This window comes from Colias philodice, chromosome 8, assembly GCF_061535455.1.
Source record: "Colias philodice isolate Cphi_HAF_F1 chromosome 8, ilColPhil1 Martin Lab GWU primary, whole genome shotgun sequence".
NCBI lineage: Eukaryota > Metazoa > Arthropoda > Insecta > Lepidoptera > Pieridae > Colias > Colias philodice.
Genome location: NC_143093.1, coordinates 1787959 through 1810857, shown reverse-complemented (window position 1 = coordinate 1810857; position 22899 = coordinate 1787959). Strand labels below are relative to the sequence as shown.

At 32.5% G+C, this 22899-nt stretch overlaps 1 protein-coding gene across 1 annotated transcript in view; it reads left to right on the top strand.

The window, feature by feature from the left end:
• The first annotated feature begins 1911 nt into the window (after positions 1 to 1911).
• Positions 1912 to 22899, top strand: part of LOC149486300 (guanylate cyclase 32E-like) — a 138412-nt gene continuing 117424 nt past the window's right edge. The window contains exons 1-4 of the mRNA XM_089697909.1: positions 1912 to 2343; positions 13258 to 13403; positions 14049 to 14160; positions 17082 to 17261. Coding sequence (XP_089554035.1) covers positions 1912 to 2343; positions 13258 to 13403; positions 14049 to 14160; positions 17082 to 17261 — 870 coding nt within the window. The remainder of the gene's footprint in view (positions 2344 to 13257; positions 13404 to 14048; positions 14161 to 17081; positions 17262 to 22899) is intronic.

Genomic DNA, 22899 nt, shown 5'->3' with positions numbered 1-22899 from the left:
TTTTTAGCTGACATCTGTATATTATTGTGTAATACTTTATTGGACGGATAAGATTTAACCAAGCATTGAAAAATCAGCCCTAAAAAGTGTTTTGTTTATTTTAGTATTATCATTTATCTATTTGACTTCAATTAAAAGTACTATGTTTGTGACTGGAGGAATGCACAACAAAGTAAATAACTTATATGGCATTATATATGATATCAAAACTACTCTAATCGCTGCAGGGAAACGTTATAAAAGGTCTTATGTCGTAAAAATAAAAGGTTTGGCATTTTGATTAATGGTTGCTGCTTTGCTGACGAGGAATCCTTTTGCCGTTATTGAATATTTTTTTCTTTTATTGATTCTCTATAACTCTTGATAAATAAAAAATTGAGACTTAACCTAAGAAACATACCGGACAATCAGTCTTTGGTTTTATATTAGTAAGATATTTCTTTACATGGTGGCTTTTATGGTGTTGGTGTTACTTTCTATTCCAAAAAATAGAGAAACGGCTAAGAATATTTTGAGTTCCATTTTATTATTGCAGTTATCTCAATATACCATGTAATATTAACGAGTATGCTATTCAATTTAAGGCATATAGCCTTTTATGAAAATTCTTACAATATACCATGATATATCTACCTATTCCATATTTATATTTATAACTTTTACCCTTATCTGGAACTACTAATTTGTATTAAATCCATTTATAGTGGAGAAGCAATAAAAATAATATTTATTTTTGTGAGCAGAGGAAGCTTCGTCGTTAAAAGTAGTCTTTTTACCATATGAACTCATTAAACACAAGTAACAACATTTCAATATAACAACTATACAAATACACAGCTTAGAGGTTCGTAGCAGAGCGTAGCACTATTCGTAGCACACTTCGTAGCTACGTAGAGATGAAAATAATGTAGGCGAATAAAAATATTTTTCTTTTAAAAACGTGAACGTTTACTTCTTTTTAATTTTCTGGCAATGTTGTTTCTTAGCATAACTAGTTTTTAAATACCAGAAATTAAAATAGCACATTTTTCAACAACATTATTAACATATTGTTTAATTAAAAGACTCATATATACATACAACCCCGTCCTCGTCGCTAATGTTAAATATGAATGGGATGTCAATGAAACACGCCAGGGGCCTTAGACAAAGTAACAATTAAAAAACGATAACGAAGTTAGAAAGGGCAAAAATGTATGGGATTGACATACGCCGCGTTAGATCACGTGGTCTATCTAATGTCAATCCCATACATTTTTCCTTTTCTAACTTCGTTATCGTTTTTTAATTGTTACTTTGTCTAAGGCCCCAGATCAATGTAAAAAGTTTTTTAATTAATTAATGCCTACTTACACATACATGATATTTTGTGATATTGCATATATAACAAGATCTTTATTTTCGTATAAATTATTAAAATATAAATAACCTTAACAATGATGTGCTTATCGTGATTGTTTGAATTCCTTTTTATTTATAATAATATGCGTAACAGTTAATGCCATTTTAATCAGGGATCACGTTTCGTAATAGATTTCAAAAAGCACAGCTTATGTTGAAAGATAATCGCCAATTAGGGAATAATTGACAACAATGCGAGGGGAAAACATCACAAACCCTCCTTTTGCAGCGACTTAAGAAATCAAATTACTCAGAAAATACTTATGCGTCATTTTTAAGTTATTAAGTTTACAAATTTTTAATGAGACTCGAGCCAAGACGCTTTCATTAATCTGTATAATGTTCAATTGAAAATGTTTGAGGAAAATATCGACATTAGATATTTATTTCAAAACATCTCTTTAAGAATCTTAAATCACTAATTTAATCATTTCAATTGAATTACATGAAACTTGATTACTCAAAAATTAACCAATATCTTTTGTTCCAGGTTAAAATGTAAATAAAAAAATGGCGACCAAAGTATTCATTCTAATACTCTTCGCTGCGTCAGCATCAACTAAATTCATAAACAAAGACATTTATGATAAACTAAACACAGGCGCGACAAACAACACCCTTGAAACAGAAAAACCTCCAGTGATCGAGGATCATAGAAATGTAACAGACAATGTCAGAAGCTGCGACGTCAACACCACCGTTGACGTGAAATACGAGACGAAGAATCTCAATTCGATTTACTTGAATAATATTTACTCTGTGGCAACAAATGATTTGATTGAAGATCAAGCGTCAATCGAAATGGATTTGAACGGGGTTAACTTGTACGACGTGGTGAAAGGAGATTGTGGTGGAGCTAAAGTGTGTCCCAGTTTGAGAAGTAATTCAAATGAAAAGAATACTATAACGATTGGATTTCTCAGCGCGTATAGATGGAGCCAGGTGAGTAACATGTGGAGCTTAAAATATATTTATTTATAAACAGCTAAAACAAATATATTTTATTTATATTAATTGTACTTGCAGTAATTAGGTAATCCATAACGTACATTGAATGAATATACATAAAGAAAGCAAACGGAGATACATACTATGTGTGGCTACATGCATCCAAGTACCTGCTACAGAGGTCTAGGACAGTATTTGTACTGTTAGCAAAAATATCTATTGTGGCATCAGAGGCCAGCACACGATTTAGTGATATTATATAGTTATGACTAATGAAATACCTGCCCCCCTAGTCAAGTGGCTTTCTGTTAGCGTAGCGTTCAATAGAATAGACTACGAATGTATGAGATTGACGTAAGCTGTAGATATTTAAATCTCATACATTCGTAGTCTATTCTATTGAACGCTACGCTAACAGAAAGCCACTTGACTAGGGGGGCAGGTATTTCATTAGTCATAAATATCTACAGCTTACGTCAATCTCATACATTCGTAGTCTATTCTATTGAACGCTACGCTAACAGAAAGCCACTTGACTAGGGGGGCTGTTATTATAAGACAGTATCGTAGAGTTATTTATGTGTAGTTAGTACTTCTTAATATAGCTAGAAAGTAATAGGAGGCAATAATAGTTCGAGATTGAAATACTTTAGTAAATACTTGAGTCGTGAATAGTTTAATACTTACCAATCTACAAAATAAATATTTACAATCGATTACTTGGAGAAGTATTGGAATCTGTTATTATGCCTTATTTGCCAGTCGTTTTATAATATGTAACCTTAACCACTATTTACTTTATATGTGTAAGCTTTTGATTTGTTTATTTTATTATTCAGAATAAAAATAACATTAGTACTAGAGCTAGTTTGGTGAAGGTCGTTTTGAATGCAAGCTGCATGAATACAAAATGGCTATATTTAAGAGTCGTTTTATGAAGGAAATGCTTTTTTAATGTATTGTTTGCGTTATATGTAGGTTAATAATGCAGCACTTTAGTCTTCTTATACATAACTAGCTTTCCGCCCCGGGCTTCGCCCGCGCAGTTAAAGAAAAACCCGCATAGTACCCGTGGGATTTCCGGGATAAAACCTATCTAAGTCCCGGGGTAAAAAGTAGCCTATGTCCTTTCTCGGGTATCAAAATATCTCCATACCGAATTTCATGCAAATTGGTTCAGTAGTTTAGGCGTGATTGAGTAACAGACAGACAGACAGAGTTACTTTCGCATTTATTATATTAGTATGGATACTACATTCGTCTACATACATACATTCTAATACATTTCGTCATTTGTTTTCTTTGTAAACTTATTTTTTTTTAAACTGTACATACTCTCCGTTTTAGTAGACAAAACCACGGGTCAATGATAGTATTTCTGTATCTTTTGTATTATTCTGGTACGCTAAAATACTGGCTAGTTCCATTAAAGTCCGTTAGTTTACAAATCGAATAGTTTTACCCTGATTGAGTATCAGATATCCCCTTTTCCTCATATAATTTTACAAAATTAATGCTAATCTTTCATAATATGTTAATAGTATAGAAACTAGCGAGCGTCCTTATTTTTTGTAGAAATGTTCTGTTTGTTTTATGAAAATAAAAACATAAAACAACCTCTCATTTATAAGATAACAAAGTTGTTCAACCTGCGACGAAATAACCCTTACAATAAAATATCAAGTAATCCTCAAAACGTGCTTTTGTTTTATTGTAAGCTATTTTAACTTTCTCACTTCGGACAAATATAAAGTGAAATAAAACAAACATGTTTATAAGTATTTGTCAAATTTAAGAGATATATAAATATTTGTGTTTACTTTTGCTTCTACGATGAATCGTGACGTGAATTCAGTTCGTGATTTACTATTTAGTGTTTGTTTGCGTCAAAGCTTTGTCTTTTACAGTCAACAATTTAATTAATTTTATAATCTATATAATAAGTATAGTATATAATATATACTATACTTATTATAAAGCTGAAGAGTTTGATTGTTTGAACGCGCTAATCTTAGGAACTTCTGGTCTGATTTGAAAAATTCTTTCGGTGTTAGATAGCCCATTTATCGAGGAAGGCTATACTCTACATATCATCACGCTAAGACCAACAGGAGCGGAGCAATGCGGGTAAAACCGTGGGGCACAGCTAGTATTTAATAATAAGGTAAGAAATAAGACGCATTAACAACAAACTTTTGGCTTCAAAAGACCTCAGATTATAATTTTTAGATGTCGATTTTTATTTTTCTATTCAGTTAAACCTGGTATAGGACAAATTAGTTACTGAAGTTTAAATAAATCTGTAAAATAATTTAGATAAATCCAATCATTGCTTGACATCCATGACTGCTATCAAAAATATAAAAAAAACAGGGTGGGATTAATTTTAACGATGTCGATTTTTAAAATGGCTCATTTTTTTTAATCCGGTTGTTATTGTGCCCTACTTTTGTAAAAATGGTATCTTCGTTTCAAGTGCCGCTTTCTATGGAAACATGAAGTTCGTTTTACAGATTTTCCCTTTAAATTCACTTTAAACAGCCGATTATTTACGCATTAAAGCTTCCAGTGCGTCCTGCTTTAGATCTCCGGTAGAATTTTCAAAGAAATATCTTTTAATATGAAATACGTTATCTTACCGTCAGTGGCTATTGAAAATTTAAATCGACAATCTTTTCACGCGATGAAAAAAAAAATAAGAAGATTATCTTACAAAGTGAAGGGGAATTGTATTGAATTAACAAATTGGGGTTGATTTTTCAATCTTTAACGTTGATATTATAAACATTTTTTATTCACGTCAATTTCAAGTTTGTTTGCAGTTTATCTTAAAGGTATGTATTGTATTGTATTATCTGATTCGGAAGTTTGAGCTTTGAACTAAGAGATCCGGTAAGAGATCCGGTAAGAAACTTGATAGCTTATTTACAATAATATTACTACAGAACAACAGGTGTTCGTATATATTTTAGCATAGTACCATTATATAAACAACTAGCGGTCCGCCCCGGCTTCGCCCGTGGTATATATCTCGCAATAAAAGGTAGCCTATGTTCTTTCTCAGGGTCTAAAGATTATCTGTGCCAAATTTCATCAAAATCGGTCCAGTAGTTTATGCGTGAAAACCATACATACATACATACATAAGTACAAACCTTTCCTCTTTATAATATTAGTATAGACATTATATAAACAACTTTACCGGTTAAAACCCATTTCAGACACCAGCTCCTCCAACTCCAGCTTATTGTTTGATATTTTTGTATGCATGTAGATTAATTTATGTGATTGGGAATTGTGAGGAGAAATAAATAAATGATTTGATTTGATTTGATTTGAACTAGCTTTCTGCCCGCGGGTACATCTATAGTTTAACAAAGAATATACTAAAACCTTCCTCTAGAAGTACTATATAGACTATTAAAAGAACTGGATCAAAATCTGTTGCATAGTATTAAAGATTTTAAGCACACATAGGGACGGTTAGATTGCGACAGCGACAGTGAACTCAAACTCAAACTCAAACTCAAACATTTATTTATTCAATTAGACTTCTTCTAGAAGCACTTTTGAATCGTCATAACCACCGACCTTGTTTTATACTATGTAGTACTATAGTTTTTACAATTAAACCTCAGATACTCAGTTCCTCAAATAAACCATAGATGATCCACACAGACCTGGTAAGTAACTCATAAGTCAAGTTAAATGCAATTTGTTGAAAACTTCAATAAAAAACATAAAACAACGTCTCAATTACCTTGTTATTGCCACATTTCACTATGTTCACGGAAAAGTTATCAAATTTGTAATTCACTTGGTTTTATTTTGCAAATATTCAAGTCCCTACGGAATTTGTTTTTCAAGGACACTAAAAGCTTAGTAATAATTGTAAATTGAGCTTTAACGACTGTGAATTAAAGTTCAAATTGAATTGGATTTTTTGTGCTCTAGGTCAGTAAATTTTAAGGACGATTACTTGCCAAGTAAAAGAAACAGACCATTAACAAAGGTTTCAAGATCCTATATCTTTTTATATAAGACGTAAACGATAAAGTTGGTGAAGATGTTTAAGTAAACATACACACTAGTTAGCACCTGGAAACTATAAATACTAAAACGTATATTCTATGTACCCTCAATTTCATGCAAATGCTTTCAGGAGTTCTAGCTAGAGAGTTACAAACATACAAATAGCCAAAGAGCGATTAATATTATAAATCTAATAAATATAATACTTATTAATATTATAATCTTTTATTCCTTGAAGAAAAACATGATTAACTACTATAATAGATACATAATATTTATGAAAATTCCCATATTACTATAATTATATTTACATATGGAAAAATGTTATAATTTTAGCACTTTCATATTCCTATAAGCAAACATATTTTATTTTAATTTATTTATCAAGGTTTATCTTCATCGACAGGAAAATAGCAAGGAATTTCTAGATTATTCTAAGCAGATAGCTCACGCCATGTTGTCTGGCGCCGAGTTTCAAATGACTATAATTATAGGACTGGATCTAGCTCAAGCCTTTGAACCTAGATACGTTCTGGATAGACAGTTTATTAATCCTTTATGCAGTTTGCATATTTCTATTGATAAATAAATAAAATTGTAAAATATGGTATATGGTTAAAATAAATGTTTATCTATTTAATAATTTATGTAGGTACGTACCTCAACAATTGAATAAAAATATTCAAAACAAAAAGACAAACATATATAGTACATAAGGCCAAGGTGTAGCGATTTCGTAGCATGTATTTTTAATTACGAAGTGTCTAGTCGTCCGCTAAACGGATGAATAAAATAAATTAGTCGTCCGATTACCGGATGAATAAAATAATTTAATCGTCCGATTACCGGATGAATAAAATAATTTAATCGTCCGATTATTCGGATTACTAGATAACCTTTTAACACTAAAGCTAGTTGGGTTGGACTAAAGCAAAGGGGGCGCAGGACTTTTGATGGAGTTGGTGTCATTTTAACACCTATTTATTATTGTTTTATCGTAAAGATAACACTAATATAAGCATGTTTTATAGGAACAACTTTTCTCTAAAATCAAAAATGGCCGAGATATTCGCCCTCAATTCGTTAGGTTAGGTTTAGGTTAGGTTAGCCTTTAGGTTAGGTTAGGTTAGGTTTCTTAAAAAAAAACTACACAGAAATAGGAGCCCCGCGAAGCGGGGCTCCGTCGACGCGCAAAATAAAAACAAATACCTACGTGTGCCCTCCTCCCCCCACAAAAACCTATAATACGTGCGGCAGTTCTCTAAAGAAACCCCGATAACCTAACTATATAGATAAATAGATGTTATCGGACGATTAAATTATTTTATTCATCCGGTAATCGGACGACTAATTTATTTTATTCATCCGTTTAGCGGACGACTAGCGCTGTCCTTTTAATTAATCCGTATGACATACTTTGCATAATTTGTCTGAAGTGTTCACATTAGATCGCCATTTTGTTTTTATTAATTTAGTATTTATAGCGCATTTGCATTTTTATTAAACTGTTTGTATAAAAATAAGTATTTCTTAAAAATATATTTATGCATTTTTATGTTTGATTTATCGATACCACAGTTTAAAAGATTTAATTAATAAACAGCTTGGGAAATGTGTTTTGTTAATGTTTTACCCATTTTTGAAGTGAAACTTTTTTAGGCGGGTTGAGTGTAAAATTTTAAGATCGCGTCATGGCAATACCGTCACATCATGGAATAAGGCGTCGATTTTGATATCATTGTTTTCCAAAGAAGTTTCAATTCTGACACGTGTGCTCGGCACGAACGCTCTTTTTTACTAAGAAAAGGAATAATTAAATAATATATAAGATTTGTCATGGAGACGTACATTTAATAGATATTAATTATTTATTCTTTTTTATTATTTGGACAGACGACAGTAGAAAAATAAACGTTGTTAAGGGTCTAATATTTAAAAAAAAAGACGGGTTGCACTCCGGGAGTGCCGGCAGAAGTGAAAACTTGATTATTAACGTTGAGCATGTTTGATATTACGTCTTACGCTTTTTCGATCAGGTCACGTGTCCTGACGCGAGTTTAAGATTTTTAAGACCCATTACAGAAAAAGTGCTCAAACGCCGCTAAAGAAGTTTTCACTTCAAAAACCTCAGTTAATACTAAAATTTAAACAATTTAATTTATATTTCTCTACTTCGTATATTATGTCCCACATCATTCATTATATAAATGGCATACATCTTAATAGTCTTGAATTTCTGCGTAACCACTTAGCACATATTTGTAGCCCATCTGTATTCAAATAGATCTGCAATCGGCCAAAATATGGGCATAGTTATAGCTTTAAATGAAGTGGAGGGTAAACAGAATATAAATAAGAGCTGGTAAATAACGTAGATATAACTATAAGATTATTAATCTATATATATAAAACTGAAAGGTGACTGATATAGTGATCTATCAACGCACAGCCCAAAACACTGGACGTATCGGGCTGAAATTTGGCATGCAGGTAGATGTCATAACGTAGGCGTCCCCTAAGAAAGGATTTTAGAAAATTCATCCCCCAACGGGATCAAATAGGGGATGAAAGTTTGTACCAATAAAATTTATCTTTTCCACGCAGGCGAAGCTGCGGGCAATAGCTAGTGAGATATAAATGTATTTAAATAGTTTAGGTTAGTAAGAAGTAAATAAGTCTAATTAAATGAAGAACACCAGGCTAATTCAATGGGTAGATATCTTTTCTAGGCACCAAGGAAAATAGAGGTAACGTATGTATAAAATATGTAAATTAATCAAATTAAAATTATACTTAAATCGATGATATATCTATTTGTGTATTATAAAATCGACCATAGAAAAAGCTCCACAACTGTCCCACAGGATTCACATTCTATTTAACAATTTGGTAAAGATTGCCATAATCATAAGATGCTAATCAAAACACCTTTGCATATTTTTCACATTAAAATCAAATTAAGCTCATACAAAGTTCCAGAACTAAATCTAACATGAAAGCTAAAAATTATAATGTACTAGCTTACCGCCCGCGGCTTCGTCCGCTTTGTCTAAAACCTAATAAATTATATACTAAAACCTTCCTCTTGAATCACTCTATCTATTAAAAAAAACCGCATTAAAATCCGTTGCGTAGTTTAAAAGATTTAAGCATACAAAGGGACATAGGGACATAGGGACAGAGAAAGCGACTTTGTTTTATACTATGTTGTAGTGATAGTGATGATGATGATGCGAATGGAAAACACTTTTATAACAAAATCAATTATGATTTTACGAAACATTTATTAAGCACACTCCTTTATTATGTTTCCTTTTAATATCTGTATTTGATTCAGGTTTTATCAGAAAATCTTGATTGTCTATGTCACCCTTTTGCAATTAGAGAAAAAGGGGGAAATCCGGGCTTTTGATGTGACAATTACGTACATTTCTTGTAAGCTGTTTACCTATTATAAAGGGGATGTTTTGTAAACGATTTGTAAAATAACGTTTTAGGATCTTTTGACGCTAATTTCGGAGCGCGTATTTATAAAACGGTATTTTTCTTTTTAATAGTACAATTTATTGAAAATTAAAATAATAATTACAATCTACTTTCGTTTCTGCTTAATAAACGCAGGACAAAAACATACTTATTAATTGATTAAACAGATCATTAACAAAATGTCACCACTAAACACAGCGTATTTACATAATTTAATCAATTACAAAACTAGCTAAGCATAGTTATGACGATACACAAAAGTTTTAACAAATAGGGCATCCTATTTTCAAACTATGTATTCGATTCTCAATTGAGCACAATATTGACTAAAGTGCTTTGTTCGGATGCAATAATCCAAAACAATGTCCCTATTAATTAATATTATATGTATAGATAGATTTAAAAAAACACTAAAAGAATCACACCTAAACTATGCATTTAATTTAACTATTTGATTTTCAAGAACACAATAAGCATCATAAGAATTTTAACACATACAAAGACCTTCAAGTATATATAATATCTCAAACCGTTCGATTCTTAACAGAGCACAATATTGACGCAGGTGTTAAGGTTGTCGCATGCGAAAATCCCGATACATTCTCTCCCTATAGAGCACACAATATTCCCTTTGACGTCACTGTTGATTTATATCGAGTCCACAAGTTTAGTTCAAATAACTATTTCTATAGGATAATATAGCAATATTTACCTAAAACAGAATTGAATGCAAATATGCATGTTTACAGTCAATTTGATAGTGAAGCTCCATTTTTTATTTGTATGGTAGGTACTTCATTAAATATTTTTAGAAACAAGTAATCATAGAAAAACATGGTTCAATGTTTTGGGATGTAGCGCCATAGAAACTTATACACCTATACAGGGCGGAAAAGTGAGGCAAAAAGAGGTTTAATCCTTACTTACTTTTCCTCCAAGGCCCATTTAAACTTGTACTAGCTGCGCTTCGTGGTTTCACCCGCGTGGCTCCGCTCCTGTTGGTCTTAGCGTAATGATATAAAGCCGATAACCTTCCTCGATAAATGGGCTATCTAACACCAAAAGAATTTTTCAAATCGGACCAGTACTTCCTGAGATTAGCGCGTTCAAACAAACAAACAAACAAGCTCTTCAGCTTTATAATATTAGTATAGATATATTTTTCGTAGAGTCATTATTAGATTACCCTTCTTGATAGACCCTTCTTCTAACTTCGTAAGTCGTAACTAATGGTTGTTTGTCTTGTGTTGTCAGTATTGAGATTAACTTCGGACTAAATTATGTTTTTTGAAGTGTCTGCGAATATTAAGATAATATAATAAATAAATTCTGACAGTCAACGAGCTCTTATTTGTTATAAGAGGTTTAATCCTTATTGATTTATAAATTACTAGATTTCCGCCCGCGGCTTCGCCCGCGTTTGCAAAGGAAAACCCGCATAGTTCCCGTTCCCGTGGGATTTCCGGGATAAAAACTATCCTATGTGTTAATCCAAGTTACCCTCTATATGTGTGCTAAATTTCATTGTAATCGGTTCAGTAGTTTTTACGTGAAAGAGTAACAAACATCCATACATCCATACATCCTTACAAACTTTCGCCTTTATAATATGTATTAGACTAGCGACCCGCCCCGGCTTCGCACGGGTGCAATGCTGATACTAAATACACTACAGAAAAATTGTGAACGTTGTATATATAGGTATAAAAATATAGCGGCCCGCTCCGGCCTCCGGCATCGCACGGGTATAAAATACATAGCCGGGCGGCCGCAAACGCTACGTCCTGCAATTTTTAAATCTGTAATATCTTCGAAAATATTCACTTAAATCATACGGTGTAAAGGGCCATATAGATCTATATTAAATGAACAATGTATCCATGGTATTTAATTGGTTAAGGATTAATGCTGTATTGGTTAAAATCGCTTCGAAAATTAGCCATTATTTGTCGTAAAAAGTAAATGACAAAAAAAAGTTATTGTGGGTTATCCATAAGAGATAGACATATACCATCGCGGACTTTTCTGTAGACCTTTTCAATGTGTATAATACTTAGTACATTATTTTGATAAAACTCGTAGGGTTCAGCCTGCGTTTGCAATGTAAGCGGAATAAATGTAATTTTTTACGACATCACATTAGAAACCTCAAAAATAACAGTACTTCTCCACTAATTAATGGATCTTATTATACATATAAACCTTCCTCTTGAATCACTCTATCTATTAAAAAAAACCGCATCAAAATCCGTTGCGTAGTTTTAAAGATTTAAGCGTACAAAGGGACATAGGGACATAGGGACATAGGGACAGGGAAAGCGACTTTGTTTTATACTATGTAGTGATGATGATAAGCCCAAAAGTGTGTAAGTATGTATCCTACTAATGAATGCGTGTGTGTATGTTTGTTACTCTTTCACGCAAATACTACCGAACCGATTACAATGAAATTTAGCATATAGATGGTAGCTTGGATTAACACAAAGGATAGGTTTTATCCCGGAAATTCTACGGGAACGGGAACTATACGGGTTTTTCTTTGAAAACGCGGGTGGAAAGCTAGTATTATAATAAATAATAATAAATACACTTTATTTAGCACCAAATAAAAACAGACAATATAACAAAAGAAAAAAAAGACAATATAATATATAGCCAAAAAGGCGGCCTTATCGCTACTGAGCGATTTCTACCAGGCAACCTATGGGTAGGATTTTGAATTAAAAAGGGGAAAAACAATAGGTGGTGCAGTAATGAAAAATTTAATTAAAATACATTTAAACCAAATAGCTACTTATATTATAAATATATACATAATGAATATGATTTAAAAAAATACATATATAATTTATATATATATGTATTTTTTTAAATCATATTATATATGAGCATTGAGCATCTTCCACCTTCATGACTGGATCGATTTTAATGAACTTCAGTAATATACATAGCTTAAGGATATAGGACAAAACACTGATTACTTTTTGATACGAAAACAAAATTGAGCTGAAATAGTAGGTTTTCTCTAGATAACTTAACGGGGCTAGAAGCTTGAAAATCTTCTCAACAAATTCTTGCTATACAACCGCGGTTTCGCCTTTGTGATCAAAGGAAAGAAGATGTTTTATCGCGATAAAAAGAAACCTATGTCACTGTCTGTCCTTCTCAATCGAATTTGATATCTTCGATCGAATTTGATATTTTTGGTTATATGGCATTCAAATGCTTTATAAATATAAATTTATAAAGAATAGAAAATATTATATTTCGAAGTGATCGAATTTTCGAAGAGATCAAAGTCGAGCCCATGTCGAGCCTAAAGGAGTTAACATACAGGTGAAGCTTATAAAAGTGTGTTGAAACATACTAAAATATATATATTCTTTTCAGACGGTACTCGGAGCTCTTCCTTTAGCAGTGGCTCTGGTGAACCGGGAACCAAGTCTTTTACCTGGCTTGAAGCTGAAATTCCTGACTGCTGATATAGGAAGACCCAGGCCTTCTTTCCCTTTGGATAAAGACAGCCTGTCATTGAGGTAAGATTTATGAAGAAATGTGTCTTGCAAGATAAGAATGAAGGAAAAATATACTACCTACAAAGCTCTGTTTTTTATAAATAAGTCCCCATATATAAAAACCAAAATAGAGAAAATAAGATGGTATAAGCATATTAATAAAGTTGTGAGCTATATAATATTAGCTGCGTTCCCGACACGATTTTTAATAAAGGCTGAATATTTGACCACTGCTTCTATTTACGTCAAATGATTAGACTTTTAGATTAAAACCCGTTTATTATTGAGTTTAGAGTGGGAATGTCAATATGAGCCATCGTATTTTCTAAAAATAACTTTAAAAACAACGCAAAAGTATCACAGGACAAGTTAACGTTATAAACATGCTTATTTTTTGTAGCCTTCATTTACTTAGTCATTTTTTTACAAAGGAGAAAGTTAAGTTCAACTGTATGGCGATTTTTCTAGATATTTTTTTTTTGAGAAAGGTAGGTAACGTTGCAGAATCAAAATTTATGACGATTGATAAGACTCAAACTGACCAAAAATTAAACTACAAAAAAGACATTGTGATAAAGTGATATATTGGCAATTGAATTTTGGAATTTTGTACATAATAATTTTGTTTCTGTTAAAATTCTAACGATATAAGTTAATTAATTATAGGGTGATGACACAAATGCGAGACCTTGGCGTGGTGGCGTTCTTTGGGCCTGATGCGACTTGCCACACGGAAGCGAGGCTAGCCGCGGCATGGAACCTACCTCTTATATCACACGTAAGTTTTTGTTTTTGTGAATATAGATATACAAGCTTTCCGCCCGCGGCTACGCCCGCGTTTTCAAAGAAAAACCCGCAAAGTTCCCGTTCCCGTGGGATTTCCGGGATATAACCTAGCCTATGTCCTTTCTCGGGTATCGAAATATCTCTACCAAATTTCATGCAAATTGGTTCAGTAGTTAAGGCGTGATTAAGTAACAGACAGACAGACAGTTACTTTCGCATTTATAATATTAGTATGGATTTTCATGTACCCTGAAAGCATTTAACGTCACTGCTCCGAACGGTTATGTTATTATTACAATTCTACAATTTAATCTGATTGACAAACGAATGCATACAATAAACATATACGTCATATGATCTACGAAATAAGCTAAAAAAACTGAGCGATGTCAAGGGACATCCGGATGGAACGAAGTGTTAAGTTAGAGGGAGACAGACAGAGAACCACGCGCACGCCGCACGGCTTACAACTCTAGCAAAAAGTGTCGTGACAACTTTTCGTAAGAATTTTTTCCGTCTAGCCCCCTTTCACAACGCGCGATAAGGAATTTCGTTCTAATATATGTAATATAATTTACATGTACTTGAGATGTCTTGTTTTTCCTGTTTCATAAAGATAAGTAAATTTAAGCTCAATAATTATTTATTATTATTATTTCATAAGCTCCTAAAGTTAAGCTGCAATGCGTAATTATATACGAAGAAAGAAGAGCTTGTTAGCTAAAGTAGTAGGTATTAGAATATTGGTTCTTCAATCTTTGCCAGAAATAATCCTGTTTTGAACGATAACAATTTATGGAGATTTATTGTGACTAGATTGTTTTTCTTATAAATAAAAATCTCTTTGAAACATTGCAATAGAATCTTTAATTAAATGTTAAAATCTTAAAGATTTACACGGCTCTGGGTTTGATGGGAATTCTATTTAAAAGTTCTTTGAATTGAGATATTGAAAATCCAATTTCCTGATAGAGAATAGAATCTTAAATCCTGATTCGTGTTATTTGGAACATAAACTAAAAAAATGTTGTGTGGTTTTATGAAACCACGGTAAAAGTGAAACTGTTCGAACGGTTCCGAACACTGCTTTGTGTAGCGCATGTCGCGTGACGGTCGGCTGCCGAGTAGGTATACCTACTCGGCATCCGCGATACACGCGACATGCGCTACACAGACCAAAAAGTTTGAGACGATGTAATAAAAGTTTCACTTTAAAAATATAAAAAATCCCTTGTATTATGTGCTAGATAATCTTTTTCGTGGATAATCCGTGGTCGTGTTACATAACTGAATAAACAGTTTCTTGATTCTTTTAGTTATTCCGTTATTAAACTGAATAAATTGAAAACGTTTTTTGAACTATAAAAAACTTTATTTTATAATATACGTCACACGTCTTTTTTTATTTCTGCCGTTCTACACTACAAAAGGAAGCTTATGACAATTTCCTATTTTATCAGGCGATTAAATACTTTACTCGTACGCATATTTTATTATTCAACCAAAGGCGTTAAAGTGGCTAAGGAAAATATCGTAATCTGTACCAAATGTCAATGATATTTTTAGATATACTGGGCATTTTAATTATATTAATACAATTTCATGTAAATTTTTACGTTTTTAAGGAGTAAACAGGAGAAAAAGAGTAGGAATACCTTCATTAAAATAATTAATTACCTTACTCGTGACACGAGCCTGTCTTAGGTTGATATTAGGCAAGTCTGAAATGCTTCTCTTGAAAATCGACTCTATGGTGTTGTTTTTAGAAAATAATATATGTTTTAATATATATTTACTACGCTTCTTCGCCGTCAAAAGGTAATATAGATACTAATAATTGAAATCTTAAATATTTATGAGTATCAAGGTTCATTAATTTCTCTGAAATAATTAATAAAAAAAAACTTTATGTATAACTACGTAGGAATATATTTTAAACTTTATTTTATTAAAATCGATATTTAAAAGATAGTTTAGAGAATTGGAAATATTTTATCTATAAATCACACACTACTGATATTGAAATATATTATTATTTGAGAGAAAATATGACACATTTCCCAAAGGAATCACGTTCTCTTAAAATAAAACTAATAATAAAACGTAGGTATATAAAGGTAGAAAGAAAGAAATAAACATTTACAATATGAATTAAATAAAATTTAAAAAAAGAGCTAAATGAGATAAATTAGTTCTTATAGAGCCTGTAGACACGGTTTGTAATTTTTAAAATGATGAAACAGTCTCTTGTTATTTAGATTTCTATGGATGAAACGCAAGATAGGTATGATATGTATATGTAAAACAGTAAAAGGTATAATCTATACTAATATTATAAAGCTGAAGAGTTTGTTTGTTTGTTTGAACGCGCTAATCTCGGGAACTACTGGTCCGATTTGAAAAATTCTTTCGGTGTTAGATAGCTCATTTATCGAGGAAGGCTATAGGCTATATATCATCACGCTACGACTAACAGGAGTGGAGCCACGGGGGTGAAACCGCGCGGAGCAGCTAGTGTGGTATAATTTAATACGGACCTTGCAAGTGACTTCATTAGTGCTACAACACAAATTTCTAATTATAATCATTTTTAATCAAGTTATAAAAAAACTTAATTTAAATAGAAATAATTTGTATGGTCTCTCTAATGACCCGTGAAACGTTTTCCTTCCTTGCTAATAGTTTCACGGTAGATAAAACACGTAATTCCAAGTACAAGAGGCTTAAATATTTAGGCAGTAACTGTCATCGTTTCCAAGATAAATTGTGGTGGGGATAATTTTATTAAAAATTGATTATTTACTTGAGTACTAGTTTTAGTCAGCTTTTTAAGGTTTTCTTCTTCCTTCATATTAATTTAGTCTTGATATTATATGCTTATTCCATAATAACTAGCTATCATATCTTTAACAGAAATGCGCAGAAGCTCAAGACTCCGGTGGTCTAGGCTCGACCTTCGCGAGGACTCTCCCGCCTGCCCACAAGGTCAGCAAGTCGGTTGTCGCGCTCTTGAAGGCATTTGGATGGAACAAGTTCGCTATTGTGGCTGGAGACGAGCTGACAGCTGCAGGACAGCAGATGGAGGCTATAAAGGTAACAAATTTGACCAAATCTTTACCTCCAAATCTTTTACTCAGAAACGTGTAGTACCTACCTATAAAACTTAAGCACGGTTGATTTTAATTTTTAATATTGAAATGAGACTTCTTTAGGCGCGTTGAAAGTAAAATTTCAAGGTCGCGTCATAGCAATACCGTCACTTCATGGAGATATTGGAATCTTTGAATCTTGCCAAAGAAGTTTCACTTCTCACACGCGCTCTTTTTCTATTGTATTTGTCTCTGTTTGTTATTTGATCGTTTATGATTTATCATACTACTCATAAACTACTTGATCGATATATTCCTGTGTTACAAAATTAAAAATGTTTTTAGCCTCTCCTATTTTTTATTTTGTAAAGAAGTTTAAATGAAAATAAAATGAAATAATAAATTGCATAAAACATAACAATAAATTATGGTGTTGAATTAAATGCCTTAAGGCCCTAAGTTCCCACTATCCAAAGCAAGCAGAAATAGTATAACTATAATAAAAACAAAGTGAACATTTCAATAGAAAAGTAAAGTTATTAAAACTTCTTATTTGTCGTCCACTTGAACTTATGCTATCCACAACAGGATATGGATTAAGTTACAAAACTTTGTACTTATTTTAATAGAGAAAAGTATGTCATCTTAGTTTTCAATTTGAACGCATAATAGAGCAGGCTCCAAGGAGATGTTCGTTTGAAAAAATAGCGGACCTAAATCTGACTTCTGATATATATTGTATAGATCCCAGACATCCTATAGACAGATGTTGCCAACCAGTTTTGTGGTCCCCCTCCCCCCACCCCGGTAATTAAATATGGCATACAAAGAAAAAAATAAAAATTTCCAAAACATGCCGTGTGGTGTATCAAATGAAAGAGCTTATTGAGTAGATCACGAATATATAGCATACTATAACATTTCTTACACTTTCTCTAAGATTTTTTAGAAAATTTACGAAAATGCTCCATTTTTGAGTTAACTTTAAACCACTATAGATTGAAAACTCATGAATATATTTTTTAAATTATTATTTTAAATAATTAACAATTGTCCATTGTTTACGATCCAATAGTTCGTACAGTGAAATAGTTGCATGGGGAAGTGGGGGGAGCATTCAAAGATGGTGAGTATATTTTCAAGTTTATGCCAGAAACAAAGGCCTAATACAAAAATATCGGTGTCACTGTCGTTGTGTTTGACAGAATGAAAAATATGGCAGAACATTCTTGAATCAAGCTCTGTGTGATTAGATTTCAAATCGGTAACTTCAGTGAAAGTTGCGCCTTGCAATTTAAAACATTTTGTGGGGTCATCAAATCCACCACATAGCTCACTTTATATTACGAACTATTGAATCGTAAACAATGGACTATTGTTAATTATTTAAAATAATAATTTAAAAAATATATTCATGAGTTTTCAATCTATAGTGGTTTAAAGTTAACTCAAAAATGGAGCATTTTCGTAAATTTTCTAAAAAATCTTAGAGAAAGTGTAAGAAATGTTATAGCATGCTATATATTCGTGATCTACTCAATAAGCTCTTTCATTTGATACCCCACACGGCATGTTTTGGAATTTTTTATTTTTTTCTTTGTATGCCATATTTAATTACCGGGGTGGGGGGAGGGGGACCACAAAACTGGTTGGCAACATCTGTATATAGGATGTCTGGGATCTATACAATATATATCAGAAGTCAGATTTAGGTCCGCTATTTTTGCAAACGAAACTCCACTGAGAGTCCGGTCTATAAGTAATATATCTAATAATAAAAATTGTTATAAATTAGTGGTATTGAAAAAGTCCCGTAAATTTATAATAAATTTATAAGATGTCTTCAAAATATACATACAAAAAATAAATTTTGGGATTCCTAAGAATATAATAAAATTTTAACATCTACTTGACACCCAAGGTGGTTTAAAAAGTAACTATAACAATAGCAAGCAGTATTTTTACTGTAGGAATATTACTTAAAATGTTAAAATCCAATGCAGCTTATAATTTAAAAAAATGGTACATATTTTTTTTAAATACCTAATATCAGTTTCAAATAATTTCATAATTAGAAATTAAGGGAAATATTTTTGTGATCATTTCATTTTTCGAGCGTCGCTTTTTAATTGGCAGACGGTAAAAATAATTGGTCATCTGGATTTATGGCTTAAATTCTTATATTTATTAAAGTAATATTAAATATTACAAACAGTTAATTAAGAAAAATATTAAGCAAGAGAATTATATAATTGTGTGCTCAAAATATATTTTAAGTTTTAAACAAATTATTATCGTTGGTTTTTAGTGTAATGCGAAGAATAGAAAAAGACTAGAATCTTAAGAACTATGCAACGGATTTCAATGTGGTTTTGCAGCAAAATATAATATTATGCCTTGAATGTGTAATGCTAACAGCAAGGACATTTTACTTTAAAAAACGGCTTTATAATTAGTAAGAAGAATTGAAATTTTGAATTACATTTATACGGCCCTTTACTTATTTCATCAATTCACTCATCACCAGCTTAGAGAACAGCGTAACTTTTAATAAAAATAAATTCCCGCCAAAAATGAACCTGACATGAGCTATGACATTTTTGGTTTAATGGCATTTTTTCTATTCTTTATAAATTTACTATGGTCCGGGAGCCAGCAGCAGATTTTATGACCAAGTTCCTCTCAAGCGGTAATTAGTAAAATGCATCAAAGTATAGTATTATGAAGCCTCGTGAACGTCAGCTGGAGCTCGGTTGGGGGGAAGAGCGGTTGTAGCCTCCCGTATCAGCTGACGGTTTTTCCACCAAGATACAGCCAGCTGACATATATATTTATCCACAGTTACATATAAGCTATCATCAGGTAAATTTTTGTTTGAGAGGAAATAACGGAAAATAAATTTTTCTTTAAATTTAACTTTCATGTTCGAGACACCAGCTGACGTATAATACACCATGTTGTAACCAGCTGACTATTTTTTTTCGTTGAGATATTGGGTTAGCTACAATTTGGCAAATTTTTAGCTGAGAGGAAATGAATTAATGAATGTATTTTTTTTCCTATGTGCGTGGGAGGCTACAACCGCTCACCCCCCCAACCGAGCGCCAGCTGACGTTCACGAGGCTTTATAATACTATACTCTCATGCGTCTGACGAATTATCTCTTGAGAGGAAATAGTTAACCAAATTTGCACCTGGCTCCCTAACCACTAGCTTTCCACCCGCAGCTTCGCCCGCACAGTCAAAGAAAAACCCGCATAGTTCCCGTTCCCGTGGGATTTCCGGGATAAAACCTATCCTATTTCCCGGGATAAAAAGTAGCCTATGTCCTTTCTCGGATATCAAAATATCTCTATACCAAATATCATGCAAATTGGTTCAGTAGTTAAGGCGTGATTGAGTAACAGACAGACAGACAGAGTTACTTTCGCATTTATAATATTGGTATGGATATGAGCCATGAAATAAACCCGCGTAAACCAGGAGTGAGCCAGTTATACTTATTTCTTGTATTATGATTGTACAATACATTTTCACTAAATATGTAAAAGCAAAGGAATTAGTTAATGTGCCAAGACAGGATTATTCTCTCTGAACATTGTTAGATTTTAGCGAATAAAGATGGTTCATTTTAATACCTTTGGTTCTTAATAAATATAATTTGTTATAAAAGAAACAAAACTAGAGTTAGTGCTGTTAGTGTTAGTTGTACCTACACATTATGTGTAGGTAAGTGAAGACATAATATTTTGATCTTATAGTCATTTCAATAAATGTTTGAAATCGATTTGTTTATAGTCCAGTCATTTTAGGTGGTTTATCTAGGAATGTTGAGATAAACTTTTATTTTGACATCATAAAACTATTCCCAAAATTCACATGATTCGATGTCCTCAAATAATAGATAGTAATTCAAGAAGAAGGTTTTAGAATATTATTTATTTGGTTTAAGACAAAGTGGGCGAAGCCTCGGGCGGTAAGCTAGTTCATAATATTAGTAGGATATGGCCTAGCCTATTTGCAGCCCGGGCCAGGACATCCTTAGTTAGCAGTAGTTAGGTTAGTGTGCACTATACAATCCATCAATATTTTATTCACATGAAGACATCAAGGGAAGCGGACGTTAAAAATTCTACAACGTACATATTTGTATACTAAACTTGGTTATAATTTTTGCTACACTGTAGCTCCAGAGTCACCCCATCATCTAATTAATAGAAAAAAGAAAAAGAAAAATGAGTATATCACTCATTAAATTATGAATATAGCTATGAACTGGTGATTGAATTTTCAAAATCAGTTCAGTTGTTTCGGATCAATACCATTACAAACAAACCTTTTAAATATGAATACAATGACAATCCTATATTACATTAGAAATAAAACATACAAGCAAAAAATACGTTTAATGTACCTAAGCAAAACGCGGCCTTATCGCAAGGTAGCGATCGCTACCAGGCAACCCTTAGCGTAAAATGTACCTACATAACTGCGCAACAACAATTTCAAATACCGTTTACACGCTTGCATAATTCTCTCCCATCAAAACAAATATTCGAAGTTTCCCCTCGAAGACAGAATAATATAAAATTGAGTGTAATTCACATGCTCCTTTGATGTTTTGCATTTATCCTGGCTTTAGGAGACATGAGATGAAATGCGAGTCATAACGTGTTATGACTTGAGCTATACACTTAACTTTGTGAATAACTCAATGTGTTTTCATGAAATTATTTATATATAGAATTACATTTATTGTATTTTGCATAATCATTATGATCGTAGATGTTACTGTACCGCCTGGTGTGTTCAACTGTGGCTATAATAATAATATGCAAATATGCATAGGTACTTCTGTTTGGTGCACGTATTTTTCTTTTGTTTGTATGTTGGTATATAGCAGTTACCCATGATAAAAATTTGAAGATCGAGATCGTGTTCAGTTACGATTATACATCTTAATATACAGGGTGTCCCACTATTGGTATACTAAGCGCGAAGGAACTTGTAGTCTTGCATACACTGATCACGTAAAAAATACTAAAACAACAAAATTACGCCAACATTTTTTTTCTAAATTTTTCCTTAAAATTCATGTTTTGTTCTCTAGCTTCGCGCAGCCGGCATATAACGCTTCGCTAAAGTGAGCATTTTGTCTATGAAAACATAATCTTAAAAGACAGCTCACGTGCGGGTGGCAAAGTTGGGCGGGTTGCTTGTTAGGGGTGTACACAAAGAGTTGTAAGAATTCATCTATTTGAAAAAAAAGTGCATCTGGAATTTTATAAGTATTTTTTACGTACTCAGCGTATGCAAAACTATAACCTCCATTGAGCTTAGAATACCGAATGTGGGACACCCTGTATATAAATCTCGTGTCACAATGTTTGTCCTCAATGGACTCCTAAACCACTTAACCGATTCTAATAAAATTCGCACACCATGTGCAGTTCGATCCAACTTGAGAGATAGGATAGTTTAAACATGTAGGTACCACGGGCGAAGCCGGGGCGGACCGCTAGTATTAGTATATCATTTAGATTTTATTTTTGTATTACAATGCTATTTTTTCACTTATATAATGAAGAACGTAGGTTTATAATAACGTAGAGATGATTATAGTAAGAAGCTGTTGTTTTATT